The sequence below is a fragment of the Leptonychotes weddellii genome, chromosome 9 (genome assembly GCF_054177405.1).
Source record: "Leptonychotes weddellii isolate Sample4059 chromosome 9, ASM5417740v2, whole genome shotgun sequence".
Taxonomy (NCBI): domain Eukaryota; kingdom Metazoa; phylum Chordata; class Mammalia; order Carnivora; family Phocidae; genus Leptonychotes; species Leptonychotes weddellii.
In genome coordinates, this window is record NC_138377.1 from 79,879,364 (window position 1) to 79,904,350 (window position 24,987).

General features: G+C 39.9%; 1 protein-coding gene across 2 annotated transcripts in view; it reads right to left on the reverse strand.

The window, feature by feature from the left end:
- The window catches only part of FBN1 (fibrillin 1), a 218,550-nt gene that overhangs the window by 164,742 nt on the left and 28,821 nt on the right, over positions 1–24,987 (reverse strand). For both annotated transcript variants that reach the window (XM_081831045.1, XM_081831044.1), the window contains exons 3-5: positions 24,326–24,424; positions 14,469–14,564; positions 10,974–11,069 (exon numbers count right to left, since the gene is read on the reverse strand). In XM_081831045.1, the coding sequence (XP_081687171.1) occupies positions 10,974–11,069; positions 14,469–14,564; positions 24,326–24,424 (291 nt within the window). The remainder of the gene's footprint in view (positions 1–10,973; positions 11,070–14,468; positions 14,565–24,325; positions 24,425–24,987) is intronic.

The window sequence follows — 24,987 nt, forward strand, 5'->3', positions numbered from 1 at the left end:
AGAGAATGAGATAGAGAGAGCATGAGAGGGGGGAGGGTCAGAGGGAGAAGCAGACTCCCTGCTGAGCAGGGAGCCTGATGTGGGACTCGATCCCAGGACTCCAGGATCATGACCTGAGCCGAAGGCAGTCGCTTAACCAACTGAGCCACCCAGGCGCCCGTGAAGAAAATATTTTTAAGAAAACTTAAATTTTATAACTTATTTATAAGGCTTCCTAAAAAGGCATGAAACAGGATTCTATGTTTTTATGCTGATATAAGTATCTCAACACAAGAATCAATAAATGTCCATAGAAAAAAGTTTTTGACAAGATGAACATGTACATCATTCTTTACTTCTTTTTTTTTTTTTTAAAGATTTTTATTTATTTATTTGAGACAGAGAGAATGAGAGAGAGAGAGAGCACATGAGAGGGGGGAGGGTCAGAGGGAGAAGCAGGCTCCCTGCCGAGCAGGGAGCCCAATGCGGGACTCGATCCAGGGACTCCAGGATCATGACCTGAGCCAAAGGCAGTCGCTTAACCAACTGAGCCACCCAGGCGCCCCATCATTCTTTACTTCTTAATAAACATCATTAAAAACTATATATATATATATATATATCTCCCCAAAGACAGGGACTGGGTCACCTAATTATTTAAAAATACACTGAAGTACAAGAAAAATAAGAATTCATTAGAGGAACAGAAATACTATAATGGTTAATGTGGCTTAAAGTGAATGACAAAGACCAAACATTTAATGCACACATTAACCATCAAATAGAAATATGGAGGAGGTCTGGGCAGCCAAAGAGAATAATGTCAGTGAAGTTGCATGGTAATTGATGGAGTTGGGAGGTGGCGCTCCCTAAGGTCAGGAAAGGACTGGAAGAATAAGCCTTAGAGTTGACCTTGAAAGAAAAGAATTTAACCAATCTAGAAAAAGAAGCTCTAGTTTCAAGAATATCTGATACTCCCAGTTCTGGTAAGTAGAACCCTCAAGTGCTGATAAAAACCAAATGGCATACACGCCAATCACATCAAACCTTTCCGAACCAGGTATTTATCACTACTTAATGGGAATATCCCACCCACCACCTTGCCTAGGTGATACTTTAGAATGTTTGAAAACCAAATCCCTGGGAATGGGTGTTTCATACTGCCCTTCAATTTATGGCCAAATGAATCCTCTTAGGAACACAAAAGGTGAGTTACTACATGTTGAGAATCTTCCTCCAAGAACCTCTAGACATGTAGTAGACAAATATTCATCCTCAGATAAGGATCATATATGGATTTAAAATATCTATGTAGAACACAAAGGCGTTGTCAGAGATGTCAAGTGACTTTCAAAATAACTGCTAAAATAATCAGAATCCAGATCCTCGGGATAAAGATGTTAAAGGTGTTATTGGAGAAGTGGGGGGGGGGGAGGATGGGGATTCTAAAATTCATGGATTTAGAAGTGCTGAGTTAAACTTAGTAAAAACAGTTACCTTCTTGAAGTACTCCCAAGAGCTAACATGCTAATACACCCACTGCCTCTCTAAAAAAGGACATAGTATACAGTTTCCAAAATGCTATTGACCATGGAAACTTCATTTCATGGAACCCCCATGGGACTAATGTTCTACAAAAAGTACTTTGGCACATCATCTAGACCACGAAGTCCCATATATTTGTCCAATATACATTCATAAACCAAAAACAGAACAGACTCTCTAGAGGCCATAACTACTAGAGAACATGAACACCAAGCGTTCTCAAGGACTCTCAATTAAGCATATAAAATTGGTAAGGGTCTCCAGGCTGCTCTCCATGGGATTAAGCTAAAACAGTTTCAGAAATAGACGAGTCCACCCACTAAGAATTTCTTGAAATCCCAATACCCTGCCTTATACAGAAATGGTGCAGAAGCCATTGTTCAGTAAAACAGAAGGGCACCACAGAGAGATTTGAAATAGACCTTCCCTTCTTTGGAGTTGAGCAAGTTGACATCATGCACCCTCCTCCTCTCTCATAGGAGGTCTCCAACACTGAGAAAGCTAGCATAGGAAGGACTTCCTAAGGGCAACTTTGCCCTCCATCTTCTCCTGGTCAATTGCAGCCTCTGCATCTTTATACTATCTCTTCCCTTCATCTATAGTACTTTTCATCTACTCTACCTAGCTAAATATTTGCCGTGCTTGGTTATTTTACTATTTCGTATATGCATCTCTATTCAAAAAATGATTTTTAGTTCCTGATGACAAGAACCATAAATTTCCTTCTGATTCCATCACAGTGCCTAGCTTAGGGCTGAGCCTTTATGAAATATTTGCTATAGTTGTTAGACCTAACTGACATGACTACGAGAGATTTTGCTCATCACTTATATTTGAACAAAATTCAACTTAGAAATTCCTGAGAAATTAGACTAACCTAAAACCTCTAATTTTGTTTTTTGGTTTTTTTTTACATTGGTTTATTTTTAAATACCAATACAGGCTCTGATTCTCTAAGATGCTGCTTTCTTAAAAGTTGAAGAAGCAGCAGTGGGAAGAAGGAAAACTGGAGCCCTAATAGAGCCCTTAGGTGAAGCGTTGATGTGTAACATTAGAAGCAAAGCTCTAGGGCTGTGCTGTCCAATATGACAGCCACCAGCCACATTTGGCTCTTAGCTGGCCCAAAATGAGATGTGGCATAATATGCATGAGGGCTTAAAGTCTTAGTGTGGAAAAAAGAAAGAAACATATCTCAGTAATTCGTAGTACTGTGTATCTATTAAAATGCAACTTTTAGATATACTGGGTTAAACAAAATACATTATTAAAATTAGTTTTACCTGTTTCTCTTTACTTTTTCATGTGGCTACTAAAAAGTTAAAATTCTATACGTGGCTCACATTATATTTGTATTGGTCAGTGCTGGCAATAGTATTTTGAGTACCCAAGACTGAAAAGTGATCCAACTATTAAGTGAGGCTACTAACTTACAAAAACTAGTTCCATCTTTTTTAAAAGTTCGTAAGAGCTTTAAAAAAGAAAAAAAAAACAATAAATTTGAAAACAAACTATCTTGGAAGATGAAACCATGATACCAAATTTTATATCAAATTTAATAACTATTTTTTTTCAAATTTAAGAACTGTATTAAATGATTCATTTTGATATTAGAGGATGTTACAATGAACATTTCAGTTGAAGCACCAAGATAAAAGATGCCACATTCTGGGGCGCCTGGGTGGCTCAGTCGTTAAGCGTCTGCCTTCAGCTCAGGTCATGATCCCAGGGTCCTGGGATCGAGCCCCACATCGGGCTCCCTGCTCCGCGGGAGGCCTGCTTCTCCCTCTCCCACTCCCCCTGCTTGTGTTCTCTCTCTCGCTATCTCTCTCTCTGTCAAATAAATAAATAAAATCTTAAAAAAAAAAAAAAGATGCCACATTCTAAGTCAAGTGTGACACTATGATGCAGAATTTGCAAAGGAGGTGATGACAATCTGGTCATAGGGTTCTTAAATCATGCCTAACAGGAATTTAACCATGTCTGAGGTAGTTAGAGATGGGAAGGGGATTACTTGAGAGAGAGCTGGACTGTCACTAGCTCTCTAGGAAGCTGGTAGAGGACCACATTATGATGACAAGCATGAGAGGGGCTTCAAGGAGACTACTCAGACTGCATGCTATGCATCCACTGCAGTTTGGAGGACACTGGGGATTGGGAACTATCTAATGCCTGGAAACTGGCTGGCCAGATGCTTGATGTGATTGAAGGGGGAGGCTGCTACTGTGTTGAAGTTGTCTCGCACTCTGCAAATGTACTGTGGCAAAAAACAGCATGAATGTTTTCCACCAGGTCATTGTGGACTACTGTAAGAGAAAGCTGGTGTGGAGTGGGCTTAGATCCCTTCTCAGAGGGCTGCTGGCAGTGGAGTGACAAAGAGGTCCCAGATGGCTGGAGGTACCTCTGGACATCCAGGGCTTGAGGAAGGAAATGTAAGCAACCATTAAGAATACAGACATCTTTGCTCACATAAAGGACCCACAGGAAAGACATTCTGAAAGGGACCAGAAAATGTCACCCACAAGCTGGAGGAAAACTAGCCCACAAGAGGGCTAGGAAGTGGGAGACAGAAACTAAACTACTTTGTGATGGCCTCCCACCAGTCTTGCTTGTTCACACCAGGCACGTGCAGCATCCAGAGGCACAGTAGCATACGTTCCCTACATGTACACAGTTATTCAACCACCAAACCTGAATGTCTAGCTCAACAGATGCATTTTCTGGAAATGTTCTAGGAAGATCAAGTTTATTCAATGATCCACCAACTGCCAAATATTGCAATACCACTTCAGATGCATAGTAACATTTAGGTCCTTTGGCACCTGCTATCTACACATGGGTATTTACTTTCCATTTAGACTAAATCCCAAAGGCAAAGCTCACAAAGGCCTCAACATATTTCAGTAAGAGCAGTTTATTGCCTGTTACCTTTTAGAAAAAAGAAATTCAAAGTTCACAGAGCTTTGCATTCCAAAGGCACTTTGAGAATGGGAGTTAGCTTGCGCATTTATCCTGGGGACTTTAATAATAACCACCTAAAATGTAAAATTAGTATCAGAAATGCAGTGTTAACCATACTTCCAAGCAGAGACAGAGGGGGAAAAGGAGTCTAGATTTCATCAGTACCATCCAGAAAAACTCCAGGAAGAAAGTACTGGAAAATCAGCTCTTGATTCTGTGAAGCATTCTAGGCAGTCCTCTGAGAGTAGGTCATGCTTCTACTTTCTTGTTAGAAGGCAAATGTATCCAAATGAGACTACCTGGTTATTAAGTATTTGGGTCATTATATGTTAGTCCTTTCCATTCACTAAACAAACTGCAGACACTGCTTTCCTGGATTTACAAAATAAAGGCTTAATTGCTTTCAGGATCTTTTTTTTTTTTAATTGTTAAATGAAATCATTAAAAACAATCTCTGTGCAAAACAATCATTTTTGTATCATCAGAGTCATTGCACGTAAGAGAATGAAGTAGAATTACAACCAACCTATCCGCCTTCTGTTCTATTTCCACTGTTGTGTAAAACAAAGAAAAAACCCAAACAAACAAACAAACAAAAACCCTAAACATCTTTTCCGACTCTATTAACACTGGGATTCCCTAAAGGAGGCAAGTATGATGAACAAAGATTAGTTCACCTTCTCTGGTCATACTTCTCTGATGGACTATGAATTATTGCTACACTTTCATTTTTATTCTACTCATTTGCCCCCCCATTGTTCTTTATACTTAGAGCTATCAGTTCAATAAGGTTTTCCCCTATACTTTATCAACTAATAACCAGCAGAACACCAGGAGACTTTCTTGATTTGACAAAAATCCAAGCATCGTTTTCACGGTTTAGACTTGAGTAGGAATTTAGCACTGAACAAATGATTCGGGATGGGGAAAAGTCCATGTCCATGCTTACATTCAGATGGTACATGATGAAGATCTCCAGAAGGAGTAAGAACAGAAAATATCTTATTATTAGCATTTATGTTTTCAAAAGGATTCATCTTCTGGCTCGCATAAAATTTAACATTAGAATGTTAATCCAATTCCATGTGCTTTAAGAGTCACACAAGACAATTCTTTTCACTGCTTTTTAATCTAAGTCAATTTTTGACCCCAAACAAAGTGTTTGACTATCCACTCTAGTCACTAGAATGGACCCTATTTTAGGCTGTTTCTAAAAAATTTAAATGCCTCCCAGAAAGGAGGGCAAAATGTTTACATACTCATTCAAATCTATTGCTGACTCTGTAAAGACAATTTCAAAAAATAGTTTCCAAATATGATTTGGAGAATTGTAATATCATAGGAAAACTATATCACCTTCCATGGTAACCACACAAATAGCAATATTCATTTTGTATGTGTACATTTCAGAATGTTGGTTCAGTCCTTCGGAGTCAATTTATAAGTACTACAAACAAATAGGAATCATCCTTTGTTTAAAATATCAAAATCAAGCAAACAGAGAAATAGTCTAAGTCCCTACATTAGATACACCCAAGCAATACTCAAGACTCCTTTCTCTTGGCTTTTAAAATTATTTAAAAGCAACTTAGCTCAACTCTACCAGGGAGGGAAACTACTTACCTAGCGGAATTTCTTGAAGTGCTTTTTTTCTTTTAAATCTATTACTTCCATGCTAAAACTCATAGTTCTGGATTTCTTCTTATGATTCCTAAGAAAAATTCTCTCTGGTTACTAATGAGCTCTTCCCAGAGAAACCCAAATATAGCACAGTGGTTATGTGCATAGGCTTTTAAGCCAGTTTAGCTGGTTTCAGTTTTTTCATTGCACCTCTTACGAGCTGTCTGACCTCGGGCAAGCTCTTTGACCTCTCTCTGCATCTGTTCACTCCTCTGTAAAGTGGGACTCATTGTAGGACTTAACTCATAAGCTTGTTGCAAGTTGCCCAAGTAAAGTGTTCAGCACACTGCCTGGCACCCTCTAAGTACCCAGGACATGTCACCTGTTGCTACATCAAAGGGCCTCTTTGTGATTCTCATTCTTTCTGGACCCTTTGAATAGTCTAACAATTGTCAGGCTATTTCTTGAACTGCTTGTTTTTAGTTTCTTTGGCTCAGTGCTCCCCTGGTTCTCTTGCTTCTCCTCATGTTTTCTCAGTATCTATCTTCTGTTCTCTTCTTCCCTAAGCCTATTCATCATTATCACTTCCCCATCTCCAACTTCAGCTCTGTCCCCATTATTGTCTCTTTTATCATTATCTGGAGAAGTCTTATCTGCTCACATGATTCACTGTGTTTAATATAAGAGCATTTAACAAGACTTTAAGTAGTCAGCATTCTGAGGAAAGATAGCAAGAGAAAAAGTGATTCCACATAGTCTTGTTGGCAATAACTATGGCAATACCCAGCTAGCTTGTGTTGTCACTCTGCCAAAATAGGCACTGACCTCATTTCAATACTCTAATAAGAAATCCTAATTAAAAGGAAGGAAGGAAGGAAGGAAGGAAGGAAGGAAGGAAGGAAGGAAGGAAGGAAGGAAAAAAAAAAGAAAGAAAGAAAGAAAGAAAAAGAAAGAAAATGCTAACATACTGTACCACTGAGGGTTGGCAAGAGAAGTTTTACTAAGTTGCTCAAGGCCCCAGCAGAGAGAAGGCAAAACGAAGGGGAGTGGGGGGAGGAGGCTATCCAAAAAACCGTAAGTGTAAATTTACACTCTATGTAAATATAGTAGGAGGTGGCAGACTTAAGTGCTCACAGGGCTAAGCAGCAAACTAAATGGAAGCAAACTAAAAATGGATGAAGTGAGCACGATGCATCACGATAGGGAGTGGTAAAGCCTGTGACAAACTGGAAAACGTAACTAAAGGTATTCACATTCAGTTTTTAAAAAGTAAACACTGCAGGCCAAGCAAATCATAGGTCTCTACTTTTCCTCCTTTTAGTATAGAGAGCCAGGCAACAGTATCACTGCCACCTGCCCGATGAAGCTCACAAGCCAAGATATTCTTTTTTTTTTTAAAGATTTTATTTATTTATTTGAGAGAGAATGAGAGACAGAGAGCATGAGAGGGAGGAGGGTCAGAGGGAGAAGCAGACTCCCTGCCGAGCAGGGAGCCCGATGCGGGACTCGATCCCGGGACCCCAGGATCATGACCTGAGCCGAAGGCAGTCGCTCAACCAACTGAGCCACCCAGGCGCCCAAGCCAAGATATTCTTTAAAAACATTACTTATTTTACTGGCTGAAAGCTACAAGTGAGACAAATTTGCTTCATGTTCTGGTTGCATTTGTTGAATGAATGTTCTAATTTGCAACTCAAGCATGGATCGACTGCTTATCTCCATCACAAATCCAAACACTATGTTCATGGATTATTAAGATTCACTTACAGGCTCAAAGTGATCCAAATCCTGCCAGTGTCACCCCCAAAGGGTATTCCATACTTGCATTGGCTCTCTGAGGTAGTTACAGATGTACAGAAGTTCCAATATCTGCCGGGGACAAAGCTGCTTATCCTGAGAAGTACTTGTAACTGACATTTGAAATGGTCCTTTCCATGTGTATTACATCATGATAGGAAGCTGTTTATTTGCTTATTGCCACCTGGTTTTAGTCAAAATACACCTTCCTTTCTGCATCCTTTCCAACTGAAAAAATGACAGTCTTGTGGCCCTAAAAGATCACTCTCGTGAAAATGGGGCCACATTCAATTAGTCATCAACACTGTAAACTCTGCTTAAAATGAAACCAGTGAAAAGTATCCAGGACTATCCACAAGTAGGTAAACAGCAATTCTAGGAGACACTTGTTCATATCTGATACTCATATCTCCAGATTTTCTGGTGCTTTAAAATAAGTGCAGTTCAACATTTATTGGCCATGTACTATGCATTAGGCATTGAACTTGGTGTGGGAATTAAAAAGCTGATGAAACCATAGTTGCTGCTGACAAGCTTATACCCTAGTCAGGGAGAGAGGCATGGGAACCTGCTGTTTCAATATAATGTGGTAAGTGCTATCAAAACAGGCTGGAGAGTGTGCTAAGGGAGAATGCAGAAGGAGGACTTGGCTCAGCCTCCTGGAAGGGAGAAAGGAAATTAGTAAAGACTTCTTAGAAGTTCTTTTTAAAAATAAAAAGCCATATTCCAATTAAAACATAATGCAACTAGCCTAGGTAGTTAAACAACTTAATAAACCCGCCTAGGTAATAAACAACTTAATCAGTACACTAACCCACCATCAGAAGTCACACTGAACACTTCCCTATGCTTCAGGATGGATTTGTCCTGACTCAGTCCTACATTTTTATTAATCATTCTTGAAATCATGAGCATGCCATTTGAGTAAAGGGATATAATTCTTTAAAGCAGTAAGCAGATGACTTCCATAAGAGCAGGAAACAGTGAAGACTCTCTAAGTGGAAATTTCTCCCATGTAGTGAGGGAAATTGTACTTATGTTTCCCTTTTCCCATTGAATGTCCGGGACGGTATTCATGGGTAGAACAGGCAAAGGGTAACAATGAAAGAGAGACTGCTTCCTCCCCAACCTCCACTATAGCACATGCCTGAAAATCTGCCATTTGGGGATTAATTTTATTTGGGGATAATCACCACTGTGAAGATCTATGGGACCAAAATATATTTACACCTAGTACAAATTTCAGGATAGCGTTATCACCAAAGGGAGCAGTTAAAGATACTCCAAACGTAGAGAAATCCCTGAATAATATGCCAGTTTTGATTCAAAGTTTAGTAACTCAATGCATTTACTTCATTCCTTAATCTCAGTCAAAGGTGAAGTCTTTGAAGAAATAACTGTGGAATGGTTAAATATCATGCCCCCTTTATTTTAGACTGTGTTATCATCAATGCCTGAACTATGGGAATCAATATTCTTTACAGTAAATCATTAACCACTCTCTTAGAGGTAAAATGCCCTATAACTTCCTCCTATGTGTGATTTTTTCTAAAATAAATTAAACCCAGGATTATCATCTGAGGAATTATTTTCACACACCACTGTCCAAGTTACACACTAACAATTTTAATCTCAACAATTTAAATCCCCCATCATCTCACTGAGTAATGATAAGGCCACAGAATGATACTACCTAATCGAAAGAGGTACCTTTATTATTTTGAATACCATTAGAGATTTATTATCTCCAAATCAATAAAAATACTTTAGGTTAGAAAGAGAAACACTTTTAAAGGGGGACTCCAAAATGATGCTGATGAAGGTAGAGCCCATGATGCATTACTCATCCATACCATTTAGTGGTACTGAATTAAGATACAATATAATATATCAGTTAATAATAGTAATTGGCCTAGTACCTCTAGGCCCTTGTTATAATTACTATTGACCTAGTTACAACCTACTAAAACAGGTATTATTGCTTTATCAGCAAATAACTGAATTTAGATGAAGTTGTAAAAACAGGAGCAGAAAATAATTTCTCCCATACCAATCTCTGCTCTTTGTTTTTAACATAACATATATTCAACATCTGCTACTTGAATCTTAGCTTTCCATCTCAGAATAGAAAAAAATCTTTATACAACTTTGGATAAAAAGTGATGATTCTAGTTTAAAAGGTTCATGAGTATTTTTAATCAGTGTTTTCATGACTACTTGTGCAGTTTTTTATGAAATAAACCTCCCACACTTTCACCATAGAACTGGGAACGATGAGAAACGGCTATGAATGTAGAGACAAGGCAATCAATAAAGCCAAAGTTCAGGGGGTTGGAGGAAAAACTCAACAATATTACATACCTAAATACATCTCAATATCATATTTGCATTTACGGGTAGGCAAATCAGGTAGAACATTTCTTTTAATTAGGAGCAGCAGTGAGCATCAGACTTAAATACAGAAAAACCACATTCCGACGAAAGCATATTATTAGGTGTGTGAACTTAGGCAGATTCCTTGCCCTCTTTGAGCCTTGGTCTTTCCATATGGAAAAGTGAGGCGTATCAGAGGGCTACACTGAGTATTGGATAAACCACATACGTGAAAGTCCAGTTCGCCCACAATCGACATTTCTAGTGAATTCTGGAGGTTATGCTTATAGGCTACTACAGCCCCCAGTGGGTTCTCACAGATCTTTAAGCGCTCTAAATTTTTTCCTTTCCATACAGATGTTTCGTTTGGACCACTTCTCTAATTTACTAGGACAACAATGGGCTCAATCCTTACCCTTACGGAAAATCCTTCCCTTTTTATCTTGATGCCTGCTAACTGGTGCTTAGGCATGGGATCACTAGTGAGTCCTGCAGTCCACTGGCAAGAATTATGGAATGACATGCATAGACTTGGGGTCACACTGTCTTGTCATCACAGGAACCTTCCCAGTGACAAATCAGAAACCCCCTTGAAGCTCAGCAAAATTCACGCAGGAGCTGTATAAACCCAATGCGCGCTTAAATCAGGAATAGCTTTAGCCATCAGAACATATTTATACTCACTCATTTTTAAAAATTACCTCTTTCACACTGGGGTCCAGTAAAGCCGTAAGTGCAGGCACATCGATTCGGGGCCACACACCTGCCTCCGTTGAGGCATCCACTCTCACAGACAGCTGGAAGGGAAGGAGGGAGAAGCTGAGAGCCTTCACCGGAAATTAGATGCGAACGGAGTAACACTTACCGTCCCCTGAGGCACAACAATAAAAAATCTAAACAATCACTCTGGTATTCATTTTCAACAGTTACGTTCCAGTTCCAGCTCTGCATATGTTCCTCAATCAACTCAGGTTAAACTGCCTGGAACAAGTGAGTTTACCCCCATGTTGATGCTGACAGTTTCATTCTGGGGAGTATCCGAGCAATGTTTTCAGTTCTGTATCTAAAATGGTGGTTTATAAGAGATGTCACTGGATGAGAACTGCATTTTAGCGAGCTGACTCGTTTGCTTATGATTTGAGGGCTCCCACGAGGGAAAACATTGGCCTCTGTCACTGGTACAGAAATACGGCATGTTAAATCACACAATTAACTACAAACAATAAAACATTAATTCTAACCATATTTATGGGCCGGAAGGAAGACCCAAGCGACTGTTGTAACAGAATCTATTGGTGAGATAAGTCCAGTGATGCTTGAGGGAGGGACATTCTACTTGCCAGAAAAGGCATTAAAATAAGAACTGAGAGCTCATGCCCTGAACAACTCTTCTCTGTACAATTTCCTGCAATTCTTTCATGCATGGCCTTTCTAGGCATCTTTATCCCCAAGTGGTGGGCTCTTCTGAGCCAAATTTGCCAGTACCACTCCCTCTTGAAAGCCCAGCTCCTATCTCATTCCCTAATACCTCCTCCTTTTGAGTTAATTCCTCCTTCCTATATCTCCTGCACACTTTATCTGTATCCTTGTGGCAGTCATGGAGTTGAGCCACTCAGATCTGCCTCCAAAAAAACCTACTGTAAGGAGCTTAGCTGGCCGACAGCCCCCAGCCACCACACCTTCAGATCTGCTTCATGTTCACGCCAAGGACACAGATCTCCTGGCTGCTACCACCCAATGACTAAGCTTAGTGAGGTACCAGAGACGGGGCACTTCTGCCCATCATGGAACTCTCCCAACGGGAAATCTTGCTCTGGGCTCGCCATCAGCCTGGCCAAGGCTTTCTTAGAGCTGCATTCCAGTCTGAGGCACCTTCTACACAATCTACCCAATCCCCTTCTCCTTGCACAGGGGCGAAGACCAGCATCGTGGTCTGAAGGCCCTCCCCTCCTACTCCTGCTTTCTCACCCCTTTCTTCTTTACAGGCCTTTCCCACAATAAATCTCTTGTATATCCAATTCTGTCTTGGCATCCGGTTGAGATCAGAGGACTTGAACTGACACAACCCCTTACAGCCAAAACCATGGCAAGAGCCCATTTCTCATCATAAAATTAGAGAGGTTTACATACATTAATTGTTCTGATTTGCCTCTTAATTTACAGTCGGGGAGAAGGAAAAGATTTTAGGTAGAAAAGAAATTTTGAGATGGCCTAAGCCAACCATCCTATTGTATAGATGAGGAAAGTGAGGTCTAGGAAAGTTTTTCTAACTCTGAAAGTGTTAACCAAATGCCTGTTGTGTGGTAGATTCATGGCTGAACTCCCTCAAGGAGCACCAAAGGGAGCAGAAGATGCCCAGCAGCTCCTCATGATTCCCTTTCCAAAAATGCCTTTGACGCCACCCCCCTCCCACCAGCTCAGTAGCCACAGCCTTGGTACTAGTTTTCCTGCTTCCTGTTTCTTCCCACTGCACTTATACCCCCACACTGTGGCCACCACCATCTTCCTCATTGTAAACCACTGTAAGCGAAGCGTCTGAGGCCAGCATTTCATGGCATTAAATGCACGGGCCATGCAGTCAGACTACTTGGGTTCAAATCCTAACTCTGCCAATCCCCCCCATATAACTGCAGACAAGTTACTGATGTCCCTGTGCCCATTCTCCTCATCTGCTGGAGGTAAAAGACGTCTCTAACTCAGGAGGCTACAGTTTTATTCAATGAGTTAATGCATGTGAAGAGTTGGAAAATGTGCCCAGCACATGGTAAATGTAGAGTAAATAGTTCAGCCAAGGAATGGTTGTTGTTGGTTGGTTGTTGTTGTCTCACTCCTCTTCCCTGGCTCTACTGTGGATGCAAACACGGTATGCGTAAAGGCACTCAAAACCTGGGTCCCCAACTTTCATTTTGACCTTATCTGCCTTCCCATCACCTTCCTCAGCAACATGTGCTACGTCTGACATCTCATCCTCTGCCGTGACCTTGTGCTTTGGCCCATGCTCTGCCAGTGGCATGAGAAGCCCATCCCCTGTCATCTGACAAGTGAACCCCACCCCATCCTTCAAGACCCAGCTCAAGGGTCTCCCACACTGGGGAAGCTGTCCTGTGTCTCCTCTCCCCACACTGCTGTTGTGGGCTACCCAAAACTCAGTCGTTATTCTTACCACATGTGCAGTGCGTGGACAGTCACGGGGGCATTATATAAATTTTGGGCATTATATAAATTTTGGTTCATTTATAGTAACAATATTCATTGTAGCAAATATATATACAATGGCAAAGACTGGAAACAATATGAATAAATGCTCATCATTAAAGATTCATTAAATAAGCAATAAAGCAGCTATTTAATGGAGTATTCTGCAACCATTAAAACGTATTTTAAAATGTTTAATAACGTGGAACATACTTCTAATAAAATATTAAGTAAAAAAGGAGTATGAAAAGCCATGTATACAGTAAGATTTTATGTGCCAAATATGCATTAAAAGACTAGAAGGTAATATCTGGAATGATAGGATTATGGAGAATTTTATTATTTTCTCTTTTTGAAATTTTCCAAATTTCTGCAGGGTGTATATATTCCTCTTAGTGTAATAAAAAGTGAGCTTTCTTGAAGGAATTTTCATCTTCTGCAGGGGCTGACTGAGAGTAGACACAAAATAAACAGTGTTCATGAATGAACCAGCAAACCAAACACCATGTGGTATTACAGTAGCAGAATCTAGGTTGGGAAACTGGAGAGATGCAGATATTATTAGTCAAGAAAGAGAACATGTTTGGGGAGAAAGACGAGGTTGAGTTTTGAAATACTTCGAGATGCTTCTTAAAAAGCCAGGTGGACATATTCAGCAATCAAATGGAAGGTATACATCTGGAACAAACAAGAATTCTACACCTTGGGTGCTGATCATACATGAAGGGGATGAGGTAAGCAGGGGTGCCGAAGATAAATGAGAAGAAAATGAGCCCGACCAGCACTCCCAAGGTTCCAATCAGAAATCTGGTGCAAAGTGCATTAGATGGGTGATCTGGTCATCTGTAAGACTCACCAGACATCTATAAAAATGCCACCTCCCAGATAACCAAAGAGAATCCATCAGCACTGAGCTCTATATTCTTTTTGTCTCCATAGCTGTCTACACATTTGCCTACATAGTTTAGCAGGTAGGATACCTATGAGTATGGTTTACTTACGTTGTCCACAGTGAGTGCCTATGTATCCTTTCTGGCACAGACAGTGATCATCACTACAGCTACCTCCATTCATACAGCGAATGTTACAGTGTTGGACTTGAAAAGGAAAAAAAAAAAAAAAAGAATGATTTACTTTTGCAGTTTAAGTAGGTAGATTGCAACACTTCACAGAATTGATCTGTAGTGATCTGGAGAGAAAATAAAATGGTTTATCAAGATTCACATACTTGTGCAGAAATAACCTAACTGACAACACTAACCGTGTTATTTTTAGTGAGTATAAAATCAATTACAATGCAATTGTTTCTTTGATATTTACTGTAATGGTGCTAAATGACTTCCCTAATTCAGCAGGACTTCCCACTCAATGTCATTTCTGTAATTTATAACAACAAGAAAATAGTGCCTTGAGCAACCTTATGAGACAAGATTACAACGGCAATAATTTTCCTGTTACAAGATTTAGAGTCCCACTGTAGGTGGCCAGGAAAACGGTCTGAGTGAGAAATTCCAAGGAATTTTGTTAAAAGAAATTTTGGAGGCAGCAAAAAGAAGAAAAACTACCTACAAGAGCACTTAATAACAAGGCTGCCTGATAATGGAGGCGGCCGGCCTTGGCTCAGAAAGAGCTGCTTGTTTAAACTGTAACCTTAAACTAAATAAGACCCGCAGTGTTTGAAATCCATTCTTTGTCATACTGTCACCTACGGAAGTGTGACTCTGAGGTTCAGGGCAGAAGGACCACGGGGGGCAGGCAGCCTTGGATGTGAGACAAGACACTAAAAGAAACTGGAGTGATAGATGCGTGTGAGGTGAGAATGAGAGCATGGCGTGTGCTCTCCTTTCTCTAGAGTGAAGGCTGTTTCTAATTCAATAATTTAGGATGCTAAAACACTTTCAGAATCCCAGGCTGTCCCTTTGTCCTCTGGAAACAATAACTACCCTACTAGGAGAAGACTAGAGGCTTGATTGAATTCGTCATTAATCCCTGTTGACACAACCCTACACAAGGAGACCAGGATTGGGCACTGGGAGTGGCCTACTCCAACCTGTGTCCTCCAAGCTTTGAGAGAAAATTCCTACAGAAAAAGGCTCCACAATTTTACATAGGGAGAAGAGAACCCCACCTTCTGTGCAAGAACAGCAATCAGCTGCTCAGCCTTGCTCTTAGGCTCAGTCTTCCTGGAGCATAGGGGCCAAATCTGCTACAAGTAGAGAGAAGATGCCTCGTAGTCCCCACCTTCTTTGGTAGCCCCTGGTTAGGATTCTCAGTGCCGTATCAAGAGTGGCCACGGACTTGAGGAGAAAGGGCCACTTTCATAAGGAGCTACACAAATCTCAGCATGACAGTGGGGAAGAGATGTCAGGACTGAATACTTCCTATGCCCTCATAGAGGACCAAAGAGTTAATTGAGTCAAGCTGAAAGTGATACACTTTCTCAAGAACACGTCACACACTTACTGAAGCACCACCAGAGGCTCCCTATCTCTAGTATGCTAAGAACTTCCTCCCTCTCTCAGCATGGCCACGGGCCTTTCAGGACTCCCTGCATACTTCTGGTAAGTCCTATGGCTCAGTCCCCAATCTACTTCTCATTCATTCATTCACTTAACAAATCTTTCTGACTGCCTACTGTGTGCCATGCAAAATGCCAAACACATTGTTCTAGTCTCTTGGTGGAATCTCCTCTTTAACCTGTCTCTTTGTCCCTTACCCTTAATCCCCAACATAAAATGCACACAGCTGTTACCAAATACCAAAACCCTACCTATCTCTAAGACCCACTGCAAATGTATCTTCTTTTCTTTGATCTTTTCTGATTTCTGTTCTCTCTTCTTTCTCCCACTAGATATGAGCCCTCTTTTCCCTGAGTCCAGAGTATTTTATTCTCTTTTGAAATGTATATTATATAACCTAACCTATTTTTTTTAGTTATTTCTCCTATCCCCAACCCATTTGTCCAAAAGCTTCTTTAGAGTGGAAAGCATCATGGTTATTAATTACACGCCCTAAGTGCCTAGAGTAATACCTTGCCTACTTGTAGGTGTGGTATAAAACTTTACTAAGGTAATTTCCATTTACTTAACTCATACCACCAGATAATGACATCTAAAGCTATCCTCAAAAACTAAGACTGAGAAATTGCTCATTATGCCCTAAGCCATTATACAGCCTTAAGTAGGTTGCTATTAAAAATATTTTATCTTCATTTCCCCATGTATAAAAACAGAAATAAATCCTTTGTTGGAGCATTGTTACAGAAGTCAAGCAACCCAGGAAACTGGTTAAAACAGTTATTTTAGGCTCCTCTGACTCTATTAAAATGTCTCAGCCAAAATGCTTTTGAATTATAAAAACTATCTACAAACATACAAAGGGAATGATTTGGTGAAAATTTGGATAATATTCTAAGTAGGTCAGGAAAAGGTGTATAGTTGCTTTAAAATTTGAAGTTAAACTTAGCTTCATCCTATCTTAGAAAAACAGTGAGGGTTGGGAAAAGCACAGGAAATGATGTCATGTGTCAAGCAGCATAGGAACTCAACCCACAAACTGATTTCAATTAAAGTGGTTCATGCCAAGAGCTAATTTCCATTCCCACATGAGCAACAAAGCCATTTAGCTACTTTGAGATAAAAAGCTAACAGTAGTTCAAATAGTGACTTTACATTATTTGTTCAAATTGAAAAATAGAATGAATTCTTTCAGGAAAAATGATAAGTTCACATTTAAGTGCAATATAATAAAAATCTTTCTGATATGCTTTTATATTTTTTCTACCCTGTCTTTCAGGTAAACCTTTTCCAGGTCTAAAATATTTCCAGAAAATATTTTGTCTCCCTTAAAAAATAAGACCCTTGGTCAGACTTCTGAAACAGTATGGCATAGTTAGTCCAGTGGTTCCAATAATCCAATGAACTATGAATCTTGGGCTAGGGGATCACCCTTAACGAGAGATAATTGGATCTTAACCATCTGCTTTGCCACAAACATGTTTGCCAAGGTAACTTCGCATTCTTTGTGAGTCTTAGATGTTCAGGGGAGAAACATATTTCTTTAAAACAATCACTCAGGATTTTTGTGGGGAAATAAAGGAACTAGACATGCAGGTTCACTACAGCAGGAACAATTTAGAGAGTATACATACATAAATTGGTTTTATTTTTTTATCGAGTCCTGCCATTGATGCGTATTCTAAATTTACACTGATTTGAACAAGCATCCCCCAGATGTCCAACAATGACAAGACCAAGTTCTATATCTCTAGAAAAAGCCAAAGCTCCACTTAAATCCATAATGATGTGGTATATTTGTTACATGCTCTAAATACTTCAAGTCAGATTATATTCCTAAACTCAGTCTGTGTTAAGATTTTACCAGAAACTGACAATACCAGGGGAGTTCAAGTGTCAGTGTCTAAGCTGCTACATGCAGATAACTCTGAGAGCCCTAAGACCCAATGAGGACTTCCCCTTGAAAATGAGCAGACAGCCTCAAAGGGTTTCAACATTCTAGAACTAGCAGGAAATGTTGCCATTTACCTGTATCTATATAGACTCCTAAATAAATGTTTTTTTTCCAGATTCAGTCAATCATTCTGGCCGTTCAATAAATACTAACTGAATGCCTTTCCTTTGCCAGGCGCCAGGAAGAGAAGAAGAAACCCCCTTTAGGTGATAGCCCAGTACAAATTAGTTCATAAAATGACCCACAAGAAGAGAACAATTTGAGCATGCTATGGGAATGAAAGAGATGCGGGGCTAAGGTAACCGTTTTCTTTGGGATACATGAGGTTGGGAATGATTCTACAGACCTGCCATTGTCTTGGCAAGCATAAGGGGCAGAAAGAACATTGAGAGCAATTTGCAAATAAGCATCTATATGGCAAGCACGCAATTTTAATTTAGGCTAGGAAAAGCACAGACAGGCAAACTAGAGAGCGAGACTAACTCCTGGACTTTACACCTGAGACAGGTCCACAGGGGCAGCCAGAGTCACTGCAGGACAAAAATAATTTTCATTCAGAAAGATAACAGCAATGACATTTTTCCCTAAGTGCATAAATGTCCTGTGGTGCCTAAAGATGCACAACTCAGAAGAGCAACTTCACTTAAGTACCCAAAACAAAAGCAAAAAACAAAACCCTAGCATAGCTGGAAAAAGTTCAGAGGAAGACAGGTTAAATGATAGCAGTGATAAAGGAAGGCATTTTCACAGAGAACAGATCAGAAAGCAAAGGACTCAACTATTTCTAAAGTCTGAGCACGTTCCACTCCTCTCCTCCCTGTTCATATAAATTCCACACTTCCTGAAAAACCTTTCCAAGGGTCACTTATTCTAGATTAGCGTTAGTACCACCTTCCTATCCTGAGTGTCCTCACACTTTCAGCACGCGGTTGTTCCAAACTTGCTCAAACTTGCTCACACACTGCTCTAGAATTGTTCCCTTGGCCTTCTACTACCTTTAGAGTTTAGATTTGTGTTGGGAATATAAGCACCTCCCAAATCTCACTGAATTGAAGTAAACTAAAAATGACAAAAATTTGTTCAAAGTGTAAGGGATTCCGCATAAGGAAGATGTTAATACTCCCTCCCCAAACTGACTTACAGGCTTACTTACTATAGTTCCTATCAAAATCCTAGAAATATTTTTTTGTAGACGTAGACAAGATTAATCTAAAGTGTATATGGACAGGCAAAGGAACTGGAATAGCTAAAATGATTTTGAAAAAGAAGAGTAAGGTGAAAGCAATTAGTCTACTCAATTTGTAAGACTTTTTATATAGCAGCAGTAATCAAGACTGTATAGTATTGGAGAAGAGATAGACATGTGGATCAACAGAATGAAATGAAGACCTAGAAACAGACCTCTACAAATATGATTTTTGACAAAGGTGCAAAAGTAATTCAATGGGTGAAGGATAGTCTTTTCAAAAACAGATGATGCTGGACATCTATAAGTATTGAAGGAACTTAGACCTCAACCTCATACCCCATAAAAAAAAGTGTCTCAACAATAAATCACAGATGTAAATGTAGAATGTAAAACTATATAACATTTTTTAAAAATTGGAGAAAATCTTCAGGATCTAGGGGTAGGAGCTCTTAGAGTTGATACTAAAAGCATGATCCATTAAAGGAAAAATTGAAAAGGGGGATTTTCATCAAATTTTAAAATATTCGCTCTGTAAAAAACTAAGAACATGAAAGAGCAAGTTCCAGAGTGGGAGAAAATGTTTGCATCTCATATATCTGACAAAGGGCTAGGAGCTGTAATATACAAAGAACTCTCAAAATAGCAAACAATCCAATTAGAATCTGGGCAAAAGACATAAAGAGACATTTCACTGAAGAAGATACACAGGTAGCAAAATAAGCACAGGCAAAGATGTTCAACATCATAAATCAGGCCAAAAAGGCAAATTAAAATCACAATGAGATATAACTACAGACCTATCAGAATAGCTAAAATTAAAAATAGTGAAAACACCAAAACCTGGTAAGGATGCTGAGAAACTAGGTCATTCATTCATTGCTAGTGAGAATATAAAAGGGTATAACCACCCCAAAAACAGCCTGGCATTTTCTTAAAAAACTAAACATGCAACTACCATACCACCCAGCAATTCCATTCCTGGGCATTTATCTCAAAGAAATGAAGACTTATGTTCATATAAAACCCTGTAATGAGGGGGGCCTGGGTGGCTCAGTTGGTCAAGCATCCGACTCTTGGTTTCAGTTTAGGTCATGATCTCAGGGTCATCAGGAGTCTGCTTGAGATTCTCTCCCTCTCCCTCTGCCCCTCCCCTGCTCACACACTCTTTCTCTATAAAATAAATATATGAAATATTTTTAAAAACCCCCAAAACCTGTACATGAATGCTCAGAGCACAACAAAACTGGAGAAAACCTGAATGTCCTTCAACTGGTGAATGGCTAAACAAACTGTGGGACACCCATAGCAAGTAATACTACTCAGCAATAAAACAGAACAAACAGTTGACACATGCAATGACTTGGATGAATCTCCAGAGAATCATGCTGAGTGAAAGAAGTCAATCTCAAAAGGTTCCCTATCATGTGATTCCATTTATAACATTCTTGAAATGACAAAACTGTAGAAATGGAGAAAAGATTAGTGGTTGCCAGGATTAAGGAGAGCATAGGGATAGGAGGAAAATGACTATAAAAGGGCAACATGAGGCATCCTTGCAGTGATAGACCTCTTCCGTATCTTGACTGTATCAATGTCAATATCCTGATGGTGATATTGTGTTATAGTTTCACAGGGTGTTAACATGGGAAAACCGGGTGAAGGGTACCCAGGATCTCTCTGTATTATTTCTCACAACTGAATATGAATCTATAATTATCGCAGAAAAGAAGTTTAGTTTTAAAAATCCTTTTAAAAAGCATAAAGAATAAAACAGCATGAGTATGAAATTGATCTACAAATCCTTAAATATAAAATTCAGGGAACAACTTTTATAATAATACATGTTATTAAAGAAGACAATAATCTGTTTTATATTACATGTATATATATATAAAGAAGAGTTTGAGTAAATTCATCAATCAGTCTACCATGACCTAATTAGAATTAGGATTGCTCAGGGTCCATTGTCAGGCTCAGAGATGGATGGAGTTGAGAACAGTCCAAATAGAATTGAAATTAAAGTCCAGAAAACATGGGGCGCCTGCATGGCTCACTCGGTTAAATATCCCACTCTTGATTTTGGCTCAGGTCATGACCTCAGGGTGGGGCCCGTGTCGGGCACCACGTGGAGTCTGTTTAATATTCTCTCTCTCCCTTTCCCTCTGCCCCTCCTCCCTGCTCTCTCTCTCTCTAAAAAAAAAAAAGAAAAGAAAATGTCCAGAAATCCCATTTTCTGACTCTGGATAGCCAATCTTTTTTGCCCTGGTGCCCCATGAGCAGTGGCAAGAGTTCCAATAGATTAAGAGAAGCCCTGTCTTCCTAGTTCTCAGAGGAATTGCTGGCTGGCAGTATGGACCCTTTTGGAAATGCAATCTCCCCTCAGGCCACGAAGAGATCATTTCTTATTCTCAGAGTCCCAGGACACTCAAAAGTAGAAAACAGCCTGAAAGAACAACCCTCCTTTCATTCTTTTCATTTTCAAATGAGAAAAATAAGACCTCAGAGGCCCCACAACTTTCCCAGGCCTCCTTGATCACTATCACATAGCAAGTATAAGATTTCTCATACAAAATATTGGTGAAATCTAAATTTGTCCCCTTTTGGTAGAACTACAGGTAGTAAATGCAAGTATTTTGCTGTGTTGAGTCATCCTTCTACTAGCAGGAAAGTTAGCAAAGTGATCTCTCCATATTTATTGCCAACCACACCGTGGCCAGGAAGTTCTATAGGATAGTACAGCTATTCCCTAGAACAATACTTCAAAAGGTCAGAAATGAATTCTGATTATCGCAGCTACCCTGAATTTAAAATATTCTGCCACCTTCAATTTTGCAAGATGTTTAGATAATATTAATTCAGATTGAGTCCAAGCCAATGATTTTTTTTTTAAAGATTTTATTTATTTGATAGAGTGAGAGAGCACAAGCAGGGGGAACAGTAGAGGGAGAGGGAGAAGCGGGCTCTTGATGCGGGGCTCGATCCCAGGACCCTGGGATCGTGACCTGAGCCGAAGGCAGACGCTTAACGACTGAGCCACCCAGGCGCCCCCAAGCCAATGATTTTAAAGGCTCCAAGTGCCTCAAAGATCCTGATGAAACCAAATTGTCCTCCTCATACCACTCTTATCCACTAGCTACTCAGGTCCAATGCCCAGGTACCATAGGTGGACCCAAACCTCTTCAGAGAGCATCACCCGTAAGTCTTGGACATCAGTCTCTAACCTAAATCTGGCCCACAGCACCTACCACTATACTTCCATCTCGAGGCTAGCTTGAAATCTACGAGGCCCAACTTGTTAACATCCTATCTTTACGTCTCGTGATTTTTACTTGACAGAGAAATCAGCAGCAGTTCTCACTATCATATTGAAGACCTTCCTAGCTGGATACCTAGTTTTATCATCCAACTATATTTTATCCCTGCCAGAGGACTACTGTTGTTGGTTGGCCCAAAGGCCAATCTGAGCGATGGGGTCTGTTCCCAACTTGGTATCTAGATTCCTTCCCCTTCCCTTAGGTAGTTCTCGGTGGCAGCCTGATGGAGATGGAGATGTCCAACAGGCTCCTGGAAGTGCCACCAGTTGATTTCTCTACCTTTCTGTCTTCCTCCAGCTCAGGTGCCCTTGATTTGTACAATGAACCTAATGTTGCTTAGAAGATACACAACCAAAATGAAGCTGAGATCAAATAAGAATATGCTATTCTCGGTGCAATAAGCAAATGACTCCTGGCCCATGGGGAAGTTTCTATCCCAATCTACAACTGACGGTGTTTAGTAGTAGGCTGTTTGTTTGGGTTGTACCAGAAGCAGATTCTGAGACAATAATTTAAATGCAAGTAGTCTGTTTTAGAAGTGACTTCAGGAAACACTGGTAGGAGAGTGAGGAGGTGAGACAAGGAAGATGATCAAGATGATCAATACATGATCAAGCCTATTACCACTGTGGGCAGCTGGGGCTCAGCCCACTAGGGAATTCCAAGAGACAGTTCAGAACACAGTCCATAGTTCTGCAAACTGAGAGGCAAGGAAGCTGGGGCACTTATCCAACACTCTCTGCCTGTCACTAGTTAATAGTTGTTTCTAGGGCCACCAGCCCTCCAGCACTTCTAGTCTGCCTTACATGCAGATCTGGCATGCTCCCTGTCAGAAAAATTTTACAGAGCTCTAAGGATGAGTTATAATGAATGCCAAGGTATGTGAGCAGACACCAAAGGGTCTGTTAGGACTACTTGCCCTATCCTGTTTATCAGCTTACGAGAGCCATGGCTAAATATTAGGACCTTTAACAGGTAATCAACCTCGACCACATTGAAGTTTCTACCTGCAACAGACTAAAAGAGAATGCATTTATTCCGCAATACTTTTCTTGAAAACCTTGTCAGAAATGGAAACACTACAAGGGGAACTCATTTTCTCACTGGAAATGGGAAATGGAAAAGGAACCTAAGTTTTTCGCTCTGGTAATGGTCAAGGTGTTGAGGCATGAACTTCAACTTTTTTAACAACCCATAATGACTCACCTTCTTCCCAAACCCTGCATTTCCCCTAATTCATTGCTGAGGATGCCACATTTAAAGAATAACCACCCCCCCAAAAAAAAGTATTAAAAAAAACAACAGAACAAGCAAGCAAATGCTCTGGAAAATGAACTGTGGGTATTTATTTGGCATACAGAATGAAGTGGTAAAATTGTGAAAGGGAAAATACGTTTGTGCTTCAGGAAAAATCACCTCCAAACTGCGATAATGACTTCTCACATTTTCTTCTTGCAAAGGCAGGGGTCTTCAGTTTTTAAAAAGTGTTTAATCAGACTCATAATTTAGTACCACAAGGAAAAATGCCTAGTTTTCTTGAGCCAAAAATGTACATTTAACAATCATTCCACTTAGCATCTTTTATGGCATTTACATTGGAGATACAAAGATAAATAAGGCAATACCTACAAAGGAGGTCATAATCTTTATATTATTCATAGTAACTATGTCCCATAGGTAACCTTGTGAAGAGTGAAGAAGGAAAATGGGAGGCCAGATTGAGGAAAGCCATTCCAAGATTTTTGGGCAGAACAGAGAAGGCAGATGTTCTAGTGAAAAAAATATATATATATTGCAGGCAAGAGAAAAACCAAAAGCAAATTTAGGAGAAAATAGGGCATAACCACATAAAATAATATTATATATAATAACATGTTATACTCACTGGATCTGGAGCCACAGGAAGGAGATATCTGACCAGATGGGCAAGTGCACATATTTGGCCTAGAACAAAATCCATCCCCACAGGAATGCCGGCAAATGGCTGTGAATAAAACCAGAGATCTGTTAGTACATGACTTCAGAGCATGGCGCTTTACAGGAACCCAACCCTCAAATGAGGAAATCTGGACTCAGCTTCCTCATGAATTTTGCCATGATGACTTATGTGACCTTAGGTCTCAGGTTTATGCATTTACAGAACAAATGTGTTGGACTAAATAAGCTCTGGATGCAAAATGCAGTAACTCCCTACTCCCATCGGTTCTCAACCTCTCTCTGCTTATTCCACCCAGCACCCAATCTATCAAAAGCCCAGAACACCCTATTTAGAGAAAACAACACAAACAAAAGTCCTGCATTTAAACATATTTAAATGCCTACAAGCATTTTTTTTATATTAACTTTAACATTTAATGGTATAAAAATTGCAGCAGGATTCTTGGGAGCTTATTTTATTATAAGCTACTATTTAATAATTTTTATAAAAATCCTGAGCCCTGCTAAGACTAATTCTCTACATCAGATCCTGCCCACCTGGAACATATAATCTACAGAACAGCTACTATCCTACATTTAAGTCCCATTCTCAATGACATCAACAGTCTG